The sequence below is a fragment of the Pseudomyrmex gracilis genome, unplaced genomic scaffold (genome assembly GCF_002006095.1).
Source record: "Pseudomyrmex gracilis isolate BER0280 unplaced genomic scaffold, ASM200609v1 scaffold_528, whole genome shotgun sequence".
In the NCBI taxonomy this organism is placed as follows: domain Eukaryota; kingdom Metazoa; phylum Arthropoda; class Insecta; order Hymenoptera; family Formicidae; genus Pseudomyrmex; species Pseudomyrmex gracilis.
The window spans coordinates 61160-78617 of NW_018021112.1; the positions used below are offsets into that span (position 1 = coordinate 61160).

Genomic DNA, 17458 nt, shown 5'->3' on the forward strand with positions numbered 1-17458 from the left:
TTGCGACGATGAGCTCACCATCGCGCGTGGGGACTCCGCAGCGGCCGCGGTTCAGTGCGTTTTGCCGCGACAACGAGCTAATTTTTGTCGCGAGTGGTGAGCTTATTCCAGCCGATTTAAAAAGCTGTTTTCATGAAAAATTAGTTTATATTAGCGCGCGTACGTGCGCAAGATAAGCTCGTCAAATGCGCACGTTAATATAAGCTTATAGCGTTCTTTTGTTGGGCTTATATCAAACAGTTGGTTTCTAAGGATAAGAGAAAAAGAGATAGGGAAAAGAAAATCAATCTTTTCTATAATTTAGTTTCAATAAAAATTTAATAACACTAAAATATTACTTTTTACAAAATGTTTACAAATTCTATTGCTTACCTTAATCTACTATTACTACTAAAATTAAATAAATAAATTTATTTTTATACGGGATATATTCTTAAAATAACTTACATTTTATAGTTTTCTTTTATTATATACACAAAATGCCTGCTTACATAATTTCCTATTTGTTACAGACGGAAAACATATATACACAATTTTAAATGCTATTACTTTTAAAATATACAAACTATTTATTTACAAGAATGTAACGCGCGAAAAGAAAAAGACTTATTCCACGTAACCATATGGAAAAAAGCGTTGTTCGTCGATAAATCTACGCTTCAGCAAAACCGGCGAGCATGTTTTTGATTCGTCCCGCGTCACAACCTCGTGAAACGCAGTACGACAAATTGCCCTAAAATATAGATTTATCGACATATTTTCTCCTTGTTTTTTTCTCCTTCTTTGCATTAACATGTCTATAACACTAGTGAAATTAATTATGCGGGAGGTTGCAGAATTGAGGGTTATTTTCTTGATTTTACTTCCCGCGCGCTACCGTCCCAAGTACGAACTACATACGCGTAAAATTTCGGGCCACCGGATACGAACGACTCGATGCATTTATCGCGCCCGTAGCCTTCGAGCTCGTCCGTCATATCGCCCAAGAAATTTCTCGTACGCGGTTCGTATTTGCCAGATTCACTGCTGCTTACATAAATACACGAATCTGTATCGCAATAAAGAACGCGCTCGCCTAAACGTCCTAAATGTTCGTACAGTTTCAATCGCGCCTATGCCGTCGTGTACGCCGCTATTATCACGTTGGTAATCGGAGAGGGTACGACCGCCTCGTCCCGCATTCGCCACGAAACATATTACCTCGTCGTTCACGAGTAATATATATCGTGTACCTCGTGCTCGGAGCTTGACAATAGCGATACGAAACGTTCCTGCGACTTTACCACATCGGTACTCGTCAAATTCGATCGTTGCCCAAATTTTCCCCTAAACAAATTGAGGCACAGCTTTGCGACCGAGCGTAAGCCTGGATTTTGCACGATGTTTGCTCTATCTAGAGCGATAACCTCGACTTTGTATTCTTGAAGATATCGCTCTTTAGTATCCTTACCCACGCATTTGCTTGTACAACCGCTCGCCTCTTGCTTCACTTTGAGGAAACAGTTAATGTATTTGGTAAATAATTCCCCCTGACGAGTATCAGCGTCGTATCGACTCGTCTCGTATTGCCATATGTCGCTTGCCGCAGTCACGAGATTACCCTTTTCCACAGCTTTGCGTAATTCGCACCATATCCACACATCTTCGAATTTGCAATCACGCGGATTGTCATGCGAGCACCGGGTCTGCGAGAAGTTTTCGCAGCAACTGCGGCAGAAGGCGAACAACAGTTTGCCCCGCACGCAGTAAGGGAGTACGGGGTGAAAGAGATTGCGCGGAGGGAGCACTCTACAACGCACAAGACCCTCGACCGCGGAAAAATCGACACCGAGCATCGCTTCAATGAGCGAGGCACACTCTTTCTCTCCGACGAGAATTTTTGGATGTCCAATTGGGAAAGCACCGGTTTTGAATACGTAAGAGTACAGAGAATACACGTTTCCGTAACGTATTTTCTCCGTACCCGTAACTTCGCGCCGAATCGCAATGTTTTCCGTTCAACCGGAAAACGCGTCGCGCGGTGAGAGCGGTTCAGCTGCGAGCATCGGATGTTGGTCCAAAAATTTTTGCATTTCCCGATTTTCCCGCATATTGCAATCAAAAGCGCACTCTCATTTCTCCGTCACAATGTAGCCCCGTTTGCGAAGACGCCATGACGTTGTCAGCGTGCGTTTGTATCGCGAGTTCATTGTATTGTACGCTTCGTGTTCCGTACAAAAACGTTTGTCGCGTTTTGTTTTAAAACACGCGAGACACCCGTACCAAAAGCAGCCGTAGTATTGCAACACGTGACGTTTGCCGTTTGCCGTCTCGTAATATCTGTCGACGGGAATGCCTCCGTCTTCCGCGATACGATGTTCTCGTCCATGACTCGCGTGAACAACGGCGTGACCGAGCTCGCGCTCTTTCCACACCAGCCACTGCAAAGCTTTGCGGGATTGCGTATCCGCGAGGCGATATCCCCCACGAAGAATAACGCCGATCTCTTCCTCACGTAAAAAGTTTTTGCGGAAAACTCGCATACATGTGGAAGCGATAGTCTTGCATTTCTCAAACGGACATACGTTTCCTCGCTCGAGAAATATCTTGCGGAAGGCCATGCACGCTCGCCGCAGGATATCAACGTCGTTACGACAATAACGCACTATCTCGCGTTGAAAATCAAAGATTGCGTTTTTGCGCGTGTGTTCCGCATGTCACGACAAAAACCGCGCGCGTTTTTTGCTAGACATACTATCCGACGCGTAATATTTAACAGGTGATAACGGTCCAACATACGACTGATTCGCGAGAGTAATAAATAAATATGGAAAATATTTTTTTTCCACACCACTCCGCAAACCGAAAGCCTTCGGCAACGCTGACAAACGCATCGGCATGTAGTTGATGTTGTCGATAAATTTCGCACGCCCGACTGTTAATATGATGATCTTCGTCCCGTTTATTATTACTCGCAGATCAAAATCGACACGTTTTTCCACAATGTAACGCAAAATGAACTGAGAGTCAAACGCCTTAGCGTTGTGCGCAATGCAAATGATCTGCTTGAAACATTTCGTTGTTCTCGTAGCGAAATCGACGAATTGCTTCACCGGATCATCGCGAAATACGAATTCGCGCACACCGCACCACCGACAACGCACCGTCATGTTGTCCTCATTTGCATACGTGACACAAATCTGCTGCGCGACACAAAGAGTGGGCACGTGATTTTCACAGACGCGGTACCTTCGAGCGTCTCGTCTTGCCGGGTCTCAAAATCGTAAAACACGAATGCGACGCGCGCGTTTTTCTTCTTATCGGTGAAATCTTTGCGTGCAAGAGGTCGAATGTAACAAATATGGTTCACCTCTCGCCGCAAACTGCAAATGTTACAAAACACGACGCCGCGTTCGTGCCCCGTACCCGCTGTTTGGTACAAACGCCCGCAATCGTCATAAAATTGCAAGGTGCTGCACACGCCCACCCGGCCATCTCCGTACGATTTTTCGGCTCGGTGACACTCGAGACACTCGCGTCTGTAAAACATTTTTTTGCATCGCTTCCATTGAAGTAATTCTACTTTTCCGATTCGCACGACGACGCACCGCAACAACGCGGACATTGATGCGAGCACTGATGAACTCGTCGTCCGGGACGATAAGGCAGGTTGCAAGGAATGCAGTATCCTTTTCTCCTCGCCGCCGCTCTTAAATTTAAAATCGGGGAATAGTGACGCGAATCCTTGCAATAAAGAATATTTAATCGTAGCAAGAATTTGCGTCCGAGAGAGACGAGCAACGCGCTACCGTCGCACAACGGTTCCTCGCATTTTGCAAAAGCAGAAGAAACATATATAACTATGGCTATCCCCTCGACGGCAAGGTAACGTTGAAACTGCTTGATTTCTTCAATACCGCATCCGTCGTTTGGGATGGAGACACCCGCTCTTTCTATCAACTCCCGCGTCTATTGACGTTTTGTAAGCTAGAGTTCGAGCGTCTCATTGCTTTCCATCGCTGATGTAACTCGCCCGCGCGGGCGTACCTCGCTCGATGTATACCTGTGCGGCAACGAGCAAGCGAGGGAAACAGAGCTCGTCGCTATCCGTTATTGTGAGAATCGAGCGTTTCCCGATTCCTATTGCATCCAGAGAACAGCCTCCTCTACCCGACGGAGAGTGGACGGTGCATACGCGTATCGAAAAGATGCAGCGATGTCTATCTCTCCGTTACTTTGCGCAACCGACCTCATGAGAGACCAAATATTCTTATGAGTCAAGTCACGCGCAGGGCGGAAAGAAAGACCCGCTGCACCGTTGGTCAAAGTCGGGGCGTCGAACCACACCCCGACGTAATTACCCGGCCCCGCAAAATATGTTCGCGTATCCATGAATTTCGCGAAATGTACCCTCTACCTATTCCACTATTTCGGCACCATCCCGAATTTCGCGGATCTCGAATGTCCCCCTCGTTTCCTATTATCCCGAATTTCTTAAATCTACGCTCGTTTTCCGCCTGTAATATTATAAATGTATAATTATTATTTTTTCCGACCTGCTCGCCTCTGTTGTTGTTGTCATCGGCGGAGCTGTCGGTGTCGGGGGTAACGGCAACGGTGTCGAGAGCGGTGCTGCCGGTGTAACGCACCCCGATGTTGGTGATGTCGTTGTCGTCGTCATCACTGTTGCTGCGCTCGTTGTTGGCGCCGTTCTGATTACTACTATTTTCCCGCGCAGCTACAGCTCCGCCGCCGTATTGTACTGTAAATAAAAATAGCTTAATACAAAAATTCTCAATATATTAACAAACGATTATCAAACGGCGTTACAGAATAAACGATCTAATAATTGATACATTAGACAGACGCTTCAATTATGATTGATTAAATCTATATATAACGTATTGTATATAATGTATTGTAAATATTATATTGTTATAGTAATAAAAATTCAGGCTAAATTTAATGAAAAATATACTAAGTGTGGAAAACATGACTCTTCTTACCACGTCAATTTCTACTAACAAAGGGAGCACCAAAAGTGGTTATCGTGAAATTCGATGCCAATTTTTTTGGTAGTTCTATAGGTCAAAAAAGTTGTTCCGTGTTCGGCCGTTTGTTCCAATAGGCCTAGTTTTCAAGTTTTTAATTTTGAAAAAACACGGCTTTCTTAGGTGCACCGGAAAAGTCCGTTCCGTTAAGTCTATTTGCAATCGGCTTCGAGTGGATCAGTGAGTTAGGTGCGTGCATCGTAACTCGAGGCATGCGGGTTCAAATCCTGCAATCAATAACATTTGTTTTGTTCTTGTTGAATGTATTTTACATTGTTATATATGTTTTTGCATTTTATTTAATGTGTATTTAAAATTATATGTAAGAAATATATAATATAAAGTTTTGAATATATCGGAGAGGAACAAAACAAATTAAAATCTTATTGTAAATGTTGTTACAGAAAGTTATTTATTTAGTATTTGATTTATTTGACGTACAGTGTTGAGAGTAATACATATCCTAAAAACACGGAGAACATTGAAATTTTCTATAATTGGAACATTGTATAAACGACATCATGTCACATGAACATTTATTTTTCCGAATGTCTGGTGGAAAACGAATCTGATTTACATTAGAAAATACAGGTTTTTCCGAAGTCAATTTTGAAGCGTACCATGCAAATCGAATCATGTTATTGAAAAAGTTTGATGACAATTGTGAATGTGTATCAACAAATGAATCTTGATCGCGTCTTCTCGGGTTGACAGTTGACGGTTTTGTTGCAAAATATGTGTGCAATCCTGTATTTGTTTTACGAAATTTTTTATTTGTCGAAAAAAGTACACGTCGTAAGGCTGACAAAACGGCGTGCAGTGTGGTGGAATAATATCTAGTGTTGACGTACAATTGCCTTCAATATCTGTAAAAATATTATTGATTTGTGCCGTGTTCGTTTGGCCTCCCCCAAATTAGCAAAAATTCTTCGTTTTTACAGTTATGGATTACATTTATGACAAACTTAATAATATGATCTTTTGTCAGTTTACCCGATTTTGAAGCAGTAACAACCATCGTTGCCGTAGCTTTTTGACAAATTGTTGACGATATTAGCAACACGAGGACCAAACGTGTCATTCGGCTCTTGCAACATAAGAAAACTTTTGTAATAATTTACCAGAAGCCGTTATTGCGTACTGTGCAGTGTAGCTGTGAGTAACTTTATTAAAATCACCGAGAAACACTTCTGTTGTTTTTTCTCCTTTTGTTGACAATACTCTCTTCACATCGTAACGATATTCACATCCAGTTTGATCAGTATTGATGACGTAATTCTTGTCGAAGTATGCGATTGTTTTGGCAACACGTTTTTAAAATTTGTATGCCTCTTGTAATATCGTCGCAGTATCCAATGCCTTTTTAGATTTTATGTAACGTGTTATTTTTCTCTGTCGAATGTTATGAGATGCTTTAAATCGGTCTAACCATAATTTGCTTGCTGTAAAATCGAAGTCTTTAAATTGCAATGCAGCTTGAGAAGCCCATTGCTGAAGCAATCTTGTTGTGACCGATTTTTTTCACCTTTTGCTTCACGAAAACGATCAAATACCCACTTGTTAATTGCTTCAAATTTTTCTCTGGTGCTTCCACCTTTCTCGATTTCTGTACGCCACCGTAACAAATGTGATTTATTCGTTAATGCACTTTCTCTCATTTTCTGAAGTGTTTTTAAACTCTAGTTGGGGTGTTCCCTAGCTAAATTAACGATTTTAATTTTTGTTTCCAATGGCACGTAAGTTTTATTGATCTTGCTTGGAGGTTGCTCGAATTCTTCATTGTCCGATAACGACAAAGCGGATGTGCTTGATGAAGTAGTTTTGCGCGAAATTTCTGATTTCTCCGGCGATGATGCGTCAGACGTCTCCACTTCTGCACTTTTGTCGTCTATGACTTCGTTTGGTAATAATACCTCGTAATCTTCATAAAAGTCAAAATCTTCTAGTAGTTCTATAATAACTTCAGTCATTTTTTCTCCAAGAAGTTTAGCTTTAGTGTTGCTGATATTGTCGCTTGGCTTTTCTTCACAGATGTTTAAAGAACGAAGATTTTCACAACATAGTTTCAAACCGTCGGTAATATCCTGTGTATTGTACGACGACACAAACGGAAAAGTTTCAGATTCAGGATTTACATGAATAATAGATGCACTACTTGTACCTGGTGTATTTTTGCTTTCCATTTTCAAATGTTCGCTTTTTCTTTTAAAATATCATGCACGATGCAGCTGTTTGCAAGAGCAGACGCAGACTGGATCCATACCAACAATGAACTTCCCTAAAATTTTTTATGGAATTTCTTTCCTCCCGCTCTGACAGAATAACGGTCGCTTTTATAGAGATTCTGAGCAGATACCTGACCTATGGACTGTAAATATTTCTTCACTAAAAATTCTTAAAAATACATTTTTCAAACACTATTCGAACGTGTTGAATTTTAAATATAAATTTTAAAAAATAAGAGTTATGTGGTATAATACATTCATAATTGTCATCAAACTTTTTCAATAACATGATTCGATTTGCATGGTACGCTTCAAAATTGACTTCGGAAAAACCTGTATTTTCTAATGTAAATCAGATTCGTTTTCCATCAGACATTCGGAAAAATAAATGTTCATGTGGCATGGCGTCGTTTATACAATGTTCCAATTGTAGAAAATTTCAATGTTCTCCGTGTTTTTAGGATATGTATTACCCTCAACACTGTACGTCAAATAAATCAAATACTGAATAAATAACTTTCTGTAACAACATTTACAATAAGATTTTAATTTGTCTTGTTCCTCTCCGATATATTCAAAACTTTATATTATATATTTCTTACATATAATTTTAAATACACATTAAATAAAATGCAAAAACATATATAACAATGTAAAATACATTCAACAAGAACAAATGTTATTGATTGCAGGATTTGAACCCGCATGCCTCGAGTTACGATGCACGCACCTAACTCACTGATCCACTCAAAGCCGATTGCAAATAGACTTAACGGAACAACTTTTCCGGTGCACCTAAAAAAGCCGTGTTTTTTCAAAATTAAAAACTTGAAAACTAGGCCCATTGGAACAAACGGCCAAACATGGAACAACTTTTTTGATCTATAGAACCACCAAAAAAATTTGCATCGAATTTCACGATAACCACTTCTGGTGCTCCTTTGGAAGTAACATAATAAAAACGCGTCCGGACATGCGCAATATTAATGGAACTATGTTCGATATTAATTAAAAATGAGAAATTTATTTTTATTTAATATTTCTTAGTGATATTTCTTATTTTTGATATTTCTTAATATTTAATTTTATACAGGAAAATTAAAAAAGTAAGTCATATATGCGCAGTCGATTATATATGTATTTAGAAACACGTATTTATTTATCAACAAATAGAATTGAAGTGTCTACCTAATTTATATCACTAATTGGGTATTTTATTCTCATTATTTATCTAATTATATTTTACACTTATATACAATTATATCTAATTTATTATAATTATATCTAATTATATTTTACACTTATACACAATATTATTTTGCAATACTATATAATAATTTCTAAATAATCACCTCTCGACCCTTCCACCGCTTCCTCGACGGAATCTTTATTGACGTCTTCGTCGGCGTCTTCGCCGCGCTCATTGTTGTCGGCGTCGTCGACGTCGTCTTCGTCGTCCTCGTTCTCGTTGTCGGCACCGGTGTCGGTGTCGTTCTCGTCGTCGCCGGCATCGGTATCGGCGTCGTTCTCGTCGTCGTCGTTGTCGTCGGCATTGGTGTCGTCGGCATTGCTTTCGATGTTTCCGATAAGAGCTCTGTTTCCCGCTCATGGCGTTCGTCTTCCATCTGCGCTTCCAGCCACCTTCTTCGAAGCTTCTCCACCACTCATTGACGGTGGTTTTCTTCCGCTTCCGCCAGCTGATAATGATCCGACAATGTTCCTGGCGGTCGCCTGATGTGCAATGCCATTTGCACTTCATCATTATCTGAAAAATTAATTTAATATATACATATATATATATATTCTATTTTCTCTTCATAATGTTTTAAATATTTAGATAGGTTTTTACTTATTAGAATCGGCGAGAGGAGCCGCTACAGGAGGAGCAGGAAGACGCTCCGCTTTAGCTCTATGCGCTCTTCCTACAATTTGAAAATCATCGGTTAATATATTTTTATTCTAGCGTTAATAATTCTTGTTTTACTTATATACTTACGTAGAGGAGGTTCGTTTGCTTCTTCTTCTATCTCCTCTCGTCGTCGCAAAGAAAGGCGTCCCCTCGTCCGCATTGGCGATACTCTCGCTATCGGACAAGGTTCCGCACTAGAACGACGGGGTGCAGGCGGCAACGTTCCGTGGCACCTCGATCGCATCTTGTTCCTGCTGCTGCTGCTGTTGCTGCCAAAAAGCAGGACGGGGTTGCGTTGATACAGCTTCTTTATTTGCCGTCACTTCGACACGATTGTTTACTAAATGAAGTAAAACATGCGGTATATATAAAAAGTATTACGAATGTGAAAATAATATATTCTTACGAAAATAAAACTTTTACTCACCCATATTATCGTGCATCATTTGTGCGATTAACCCTCGCACATCTTCCTCCTCGTGCTGGAGCGCCGAGCGAAATTCGACTACTTCGCACGCGATGCGCAATAGTCGAGGATCCTCGTCGAAAAATCGCAGCGCGTACAACGTTGCGAGGAAAGTATTAGATATGCGCGATATGTTGGAATAAATCTATGTTGCCTGCGTTTTCTTGTATTCGCAGCAACACACTCCGCATATGTGTTGTCATGAATATATCGAATGTACATTGCATGACATGAGTTGCAATGTCTTTTATTATTTTTTCCGACATTTTTTTAATAAAGTTATTTTCTAAACCGCACTTAGAAAATAGTACTTACTTCGAATAAAGAACACAGAACTGCAGAACACTCTGGTACTTGCATCAAACTCAGACTGTGACTTGACCATGTTACAGCAAACTTTTATACTCTTTTCACCTCCCAAAAATCACAAGCTGCCTGGACCCCCGAGTGGAGCCAGGATGTCGCAAATTTACAAACATGTACTTTAGAAAACGTATCAAGTTTTTGATATTTTTCGACACCGGGTGAAAATCGTTTAGCCACATTTTCCATAGCGTCGACAATTTTAGAACTGAGGGTGCAGTAAATGGAGACGAGACGCATATCGGACTTTTAGCCCCGACATAGTTTCTGTTTTTTTTTTTTTTGTTATCGAGATGTTTGTTGCCGGAATAAAAGACCTTTTTTAATTGCGTTCCCATAAATCATACGCTAACTACACTCCGAACCGTGACAGAGGGTCACAGATTTTGAGATATATGAAAATTTACGACTTCAAGCCAGCCTTCCAAAACAACCTTCGAGATAGACGTGTACGTGAAGACACGTCGCATCAGGATGCAAAATATAAGAGCAACTTATATCAAGGAATTTATCATTTATTTTATATGCGCGCGGATGGCGCAAACTCTTTTTAGGTTTTGTCTTTCCAGACTAGTGCGTGCGAATAGAATGGGTTTGAGGAATAATAGAACAATATACATATGTATTTATGTTGTAAAAAGACGCTATACTTTTTATTCACATTGAAACATATTTTTGTATACAAGCAACACGAAAGAAAATATTATTTCTAACGCCTTGTTAAAATAATGTGAACAACATTGTCCAAATAAATTGTACTCATTTCTAGAAATACCAAGGTAAAATACGTATAAAACGGCAAATTGTAAATTTGCGTCCGTACAGCCCGTTCGCTGTCGTTATAATTACCTCTGATTGTTAATTTGACAATGTCTGCGTTTATATAAGCTTTCGGGAGTAACAATTCTGTTTCTTGTATGAAATACTTAGAACATTCGCTAACACTAGACGCTAATGTTTCTAGGTGATTTATATACGCATTAACACATTGCGCTATATTCTGCAGACTATTTTTGCATAACGATAGAAGCTGTGAATATCTTTCGCTTCTTTGCTTTAGAACAATCCGAATCTTCTTCTCTCGCTGTCTCGCCGTTAAATGTTTCTTTTCCTCCAGACTCTTTGTGTGAAATTAATACGGCTTTCGCTCCGTACGCCGTAGTAAATGCGATTGTGATATTATTTATTACAATCGGCTCCGTCTTATATATTTATCTCCATCGAAGTACAGGCTTATTAATGACGTAGTGTCTTGAAATTTCTTTCACGCGTCAGCATCGAGCCATATAGTGTTTGTTCCATTCCCACATAGTTTAATAGCAGGATAAAAAAATCCGTTCTTTACATCCGGGAGAAATCCTACCTGAATTCTCTTTGTGTGCAAATTATTTGATCCGTACACGGTGGAAAGCAACATCTCGTGTCTCCCATTTTACTTCTCAGTGATTGACGTGTGCAATTTTGAAATAGATTCAAATTGCTGTCACCGCCATTTTTTCGCACTTTTCACTTTAACAAATATTCACAACGTAATAAGTTACCACAACTACTACCAACGCAACTGTTTGCAACAGAATAATGCTCTGCATTTTGTTACTTCGCTCTATTTATACCAACTCTGACTTCTTATGCGCATGAGTATCAACTTATTTTACTACCGCTCCTTTCGTTTAGGCGACAAATTAACAAGCATTTCAAAAAGTTATAAATTATTTTTATCATTGTCTGCAGCAAATAGTTCTTTACCGTCGCATTTATTCTGCGCCGTAGCTACTCAACCATGCACACACATGTTTATGAAAAAACATACAACAAAAAAGTTTTTTAAATAAACATTTTTATTATACATTGAATATCCATGCGATCAAATCCCTCGTAGAATTTTTGAAGATTCTCGCTCTGACGTAATATGCATCGGCTTTTCACACGACGCAGCAGGCGCCAGATAGGCGCGAACCTGTGTGACCATTGTCTAGCTTAGTCTAGTTGTTACGCGTAGATTCTAGAACTTTCCATGTTTATTTTAAGTATCATAAAAACCGACGGTTAGCGATAAAACCGTGACGCACCATCGACCCTTCGAAATATCTTACCATATAGGGCAATCTTTCGAGACAGGAAATGATTGTCCTAGCACACAGCCGAATCTAGAACATTCTAGATTATTCTCGAACATTCGAGAATGCTCTAGAATATTACCAAATAAGGAAAACTCCAGAACCTTACTTGGCCGAACTCAGGCCCTATAAAAGCGCGCCCTCGAACCGAGGCGGGCAGTCAGAATCGAGCAGTCAGTTACAGTCAATCAGTTATCATCACGTAGTTATTAGTAGTGAACTGTGTATTTTAATTATAGTCGCGCAGTTATTTTAAACAATTATTGTAACATCGTCACAAGAAACCAGTATAAAATAAAACTGAATAAACAATTTTCTATATTAATCAGTGTGACGATTCTTACACCTGCATGCGCCTGTTCGTGCACGCCCAAACATTTTAAGAAAATATTCCATAATCGCGCGGGAAACTTCTTATTGTGTGCCAATAGTCATATACCCATTTTCCCTATCAATTCATCAAATAAGGACCCCGTAAAAAAAGTCAACCTTCATCAAAGATTTACAAATCCTATCTCTATTTTGACCGGACCCACCGACTATCTCGGCCGGAGCCAGGGACGCTTGCTGGTAGGGGTTTGTTTTGACGCGCCATACCGGACCAAGAGCTCATTGGCTCCTTCCCGGGATTCTAACATTAGCTCCAACTATCCCTTAACCTCTCTCATTGGGAGTCATATCGTACCACGCGCTTATTGGTCTTTCCCGGGCCCGATCCTTCACCCTTACATCTACTCCCTCGTTTTCTACCCACGCTCAGCTTCAGTCCTTATACACGTTCCAACGCTCGAAGCAACACCATCGGATCACCATTTACGCTTCACGCCGAATTTCTTTTTAATAAACTATTACTCCCAAATTTTCCTTTCTTCTCCTTGCATCCATATAATGTGCAACTAAAAATATACTTTATTTGCTACAACATATTTATAAACAATTTATAAAAAAGGACAAAAAAATCATAAATCATGTCAACTATCTAGCCTCTCCACCAGGGCGTGGATTCTAGTCAGAAAAGGTGGGGGAACCCTGACAGAAAGGGTAGGGAAATCCGAAGTGGGGCACTGGCGGCAGTAGTGGTGAAGGGGCCAGGTGAAGGGGATTTGTTTTGACGCGCCTTAACGAGCCACATACTACTGACAAAAATGAAGTTGATAAGCGTCACAAGACACCAAGTGTGCGTAATAGGTAAAATTGTTGCAATAATATAATTAAAAAACAAAAATAAGCATCTGATTGTTTGTAGTAAAAGATAACATCTCGAATAACTACACAGGCCCACAAAAGAAATGTTCTGAACTTGAAATGAGAAACATGTTTTCTTACGTATTTTGAAGTGCTGAATCAAAATCTGAAGTCAAATTAGGGGCTTCCCAGATCGATCTTCTTTAAATTGCGTTTAGTCATCAGAAAATTCTGAAAACCAGGAAAACGCATTCAAATAATCTCGTTAGGGTAAACCTATTAAGAAGATGGAAAGACGATATCAAGGACCATGAGGCGTACATATGATGGCGGACTTCTGCTGGACGTTAAGGAGAGACATAACTTCAAAAAGAAACAAACGTAAAAAAATCTCTTACGGAAATCTTTCGAGGATAAAAAAGTACGTAAACGAGCAAAACATTAAAGAAATTACTTACGTAAATAAAGTTTGAATTAAGTGGTTTACTTGACGATAAAAGGCCTACTTTATCGTCTGCCTCTGGTGTACCTGGCTTGAGGTACTTGAGTTACTTGACAACAAAAGGCCCACTCGATTGCCTGTTTTGATTGTAACTGGCTTGCGGTACTTAGTTTACTTGAAAATAGAAAGCTCACTTGTTCCGCCTGTAGTCTCCGGTGTAGTGATCTTAGGTATGTGGTTTACTTGACAATAAAAGGCTTACCCCAACGAGATTATCTGAATGCTTTTCCCTGATTTCCAGAATTTTCTGATAATTAAACGCAAGTTAAAGAAGATCGATCTGGGAAATTCCTTATTTTGACTTCAGATTTGGATTCAGCGCCTCAAAATATGTAAGAAAACATGTTTCTCATTTCGAGTTCAGAACATTTTTTTTGTGAGCCTGTGCTATCAAGGCATTCTAGGAAGCAATTTTATTAAAAAGCATAATGCTAAGCACGACTACAGGACAGGAAAATTCTCGCTCGGAAAAAATACGTTGAAGTTGCGTCTATATGAGTATAAAAGCACAACCTCGGAGCAAAATTATCGTGCAAGCTATCACCGATAATTGCACAACTACATCGGCAACCGCAACTACATCGGCATCGTGTAAAGAAAAAAAACGCAATTTGGAGTCTTTATAGGAAGCTGTTTAATGCAATAAAAACTTGTGCCCCATAAGCGTTATTAGTAACCCAACTAAAGAAGCAATAAAAATAAGAATTTCGCACGTGAACATACAAGCGCTAGATAAAGAAAAGAGACAGAAAACGAAATAGGAAACGTAAGCATAGAAACAGAAAAAAAAGTGATGGCAAAAAAACTTGTTTTTTCGCCCATTTTTTGAATCTCGATTTTCAAACTTTTTTTTATGCCAAATAGTACTATATAATGGAACATTATTCCCAGAAAAATTTTAAGATAAGTCACGTTTCCGGAGATATAAAGGGATGAAAGTGATGGTTTCTCATAATCCAATGCACAAGTAACTCTTTAAGTGTCCATACCAAAGAATAAAATATATATAACAAAATAAAACATATTGTTACGTCCTGAAGACTCCACGGTACCCTTTTTCTTGCGACTCGACGCGCCAACGCATAGCAAACCCTTTTTTGTAAATAATAGAAAGCAATAAATAACTCGAACGGCTCTCCTATCGTTTGGAATCTTAGACTCCAGACGATAGGAGAGCAAACGGAAATCATATCGCCCGCAAAGATAAATCGCGCCTGGTAATAATCCGAAATTTTATGATAACGAGCAAAAAAAATTTACTATTTAAACACTTTGAGCAGCTTTCCAAACAAACCCGGATATCTCCGGGTCATGAAAAATACCGCTTATAAAAATTAGAGCGGCTGGCGCAAATAGAAACTCCGGCGCCACGAGCAATTTTATTATAAGCAAATAGCAAAGGGTCTATGTGGCGTGATCGAAAAAAACAACTCTCCCTTTTCTCTTCTCTGAAAAATCAGACGAGCCGACCAAGGCAAGAAATCGTCGCCGATTGGCGATCACACAAAGTTTACCCGACGACTAATTAACAAATAGAAACCAGCGAGGCCCAACCGAGTTTTCCGATTGGAAGAAACTCGGTGAGCACTCGCTGACTCAAAAAGGTATATAAGACGGGACTCTCGAGGCTAGAGTCAGAAAAACTGCTGATTTCCCCGGGAGTGCCGCAGCGAATTCGCGACGAGTGAGTGCGCGTAAAAAAGGTTAAGTGTACAGGCGGCGTCATTAATTCGAAGAATTGGCGCGGGGATCGGAGGGCAAGCGGGGCGGTTGCTTGTAGCGCCAACGGGCGCCGTGCTAACTAACTAGTAGCAATCGAGTGTCCACAACTGGACACCCAATTTTGGGACTAATGGATATTTGGATCAACTGGACTTTTTATGTGATCCCCGCGCCTATTCTTTGAATTAATGACGCCGTCTGTACAAAGAAAACAAGCCGACCGAGCCATCCACGCCAGCTCCAGCCGCACCGGTTCGAAGCGACCCGCCGCAGCCGATCATCTAGCAGCTAGGCCGCACGGGGCTACAAGACCCAACAGCATCCAGTCGAGATCATCTACTGAACCACGCGCCTGATATGCGTGAGTGCTTTGCGCGGCTCACTGACGTGCGCCCGGCTAAAGATCGGCGCTGATTGGCTTACTTTATTCGATAATTACTCCTTTATCATACGTAATAGAAAAAAATGGTTCAGGACTTTTCGACTCAGAATAATCCCTTCTACCTGCCTACAAGCGGTGATACAATCATTATGAGACACCCTGTATATACGGAGGTTCCACTTCTCGCGAAATTAACAGTTGACGTCGTGACTGATTTTCGGGGAGATCGAGAAAAACGGTTAAAATAAACGAATAGATAGACGCGCTCAAAAATTCGAATTTTTCGGAAGGGCTACTCGCAGTGTATAACCGTCTCGGGTGGCAGCCAAATTTTTTCTTTATTTTCTTCTCCAAACCTCGTAGTAAACAAGGCTCAACATCTCCGCAAACGGTCGCGAAGTCAAGAAAATACAATAACATAAATTGAGCATAATTGCATAAAATCGTTTAAGTGGAACCCCGGCAGAGAACTTCGCGAACGGGTAAAAAGGTCCAGCGCTACCGACGCAACATAAAATTGCGATGAGCGGCAGCGCTTGCGCTAAACAAAGCGAAGCCGACCAGGTCTATTGACGTCATCCCTCCCGCAACGATAGAAAACAATAGCAACAACGACAACGATAAAAACTCCTGCGATACGCACACGAACCTATCGCACTCACATTCACCGACGCATCCGCAACACACACACATTAACATACATTCCCATGATCACGCACACGTAGAAACACACACAGACACACACACACACACACGACGATTCGTGGTATGAAGCTCCCTCGTACTCACCTGTAACCCCCGATCCTCCCGCAGACGCTCAATCCTCCTCTGCTCCTCCCGTGAACAATCCACCGCCTTCACCTCCTCGCTCCCCCTCTCCAACGCACCCCGAGTTCTCTTGTCACGCAGAAAATTTCGCGGATGTGCAATCCGCGCCGACTCCTCCACCCCCCCTTCGCTCTCCTACCCCTATACCTTCCACATCCGGGCAAGAACCCGCGGACGACGAATCTTCCGATTCCTCTCGACCGACCACCCCACCGCTCGACTTTAAATTACTACACTTCCTTAACCCCTTCCCGTGCCATTTAGCTCGACGAAACTCGGGCCCAAGCGGTAGGCATTGACGCGCGCTAAACACACCAGACTGATTATGTTTGGCCCAAGTAACTGTTCGCGAGTCAGACTCGCGATGTTTATGTTTGGCCCAAGTAACTGTTCGCGAGTCAGACTCGCGATATTTATGTTTGGCCCAAGTAACTGTTCGCGAGTCAGACTCNCGATGTTTATGTTTGGCCCAAGTAACTGTTCGCGAGTCAGACTCGCGATATTCATGTTTGGGCAAAAATCTTCATCGCGAGTCTGACTCGCTAAAGTACGGGAAGGGGTTAAGTTAGCCTCCGCTTACCGAAAAGCAGATCCTAAGAAATTACTTTTTGTAATCGATCCTTTAAGAATAGATTCTCTCTTCTGATCTCTTTCACTTAATATCTACCACTCCATCCCAAAAACTCCTCCCTGTCAAATTTCCGTATCTAGATGACATCCCAGTCCGTC

At 41.0% G+C, this 17458-nt stretch overlaps 1 protein-coding gene across 1 annotated transcript in view; it reads right to left on the reverse strand.

The window, feature by feature from the left end:
* LOC109860979 (protein PFC0760c-like) overlaps window positions 1-9017 on the reverse strand; it is a 40462-nt gene extending 31445 nt beyond the window's left edge. Inside the window, exons 1-3 of the mRNA XM_020440413.1 lie at window positions 8917-9017; window positions 8608-8825; window positions 4536-4741 (exon numbers count right to left, since the gene is read on the reverse strand). Coding sequence (XP_020296002.1) covers window positions 4536-4741; window positions 8608-8825; window positions 8917-9017 — 525 coding nt within the window. The remainder of the gene's footprint in view (window positions 1-4535; window positions 4742-8607; window positions 8826-8916) is intronic.
* Window positions 9018-17458: the final 8441 nt, after the last annotated feature.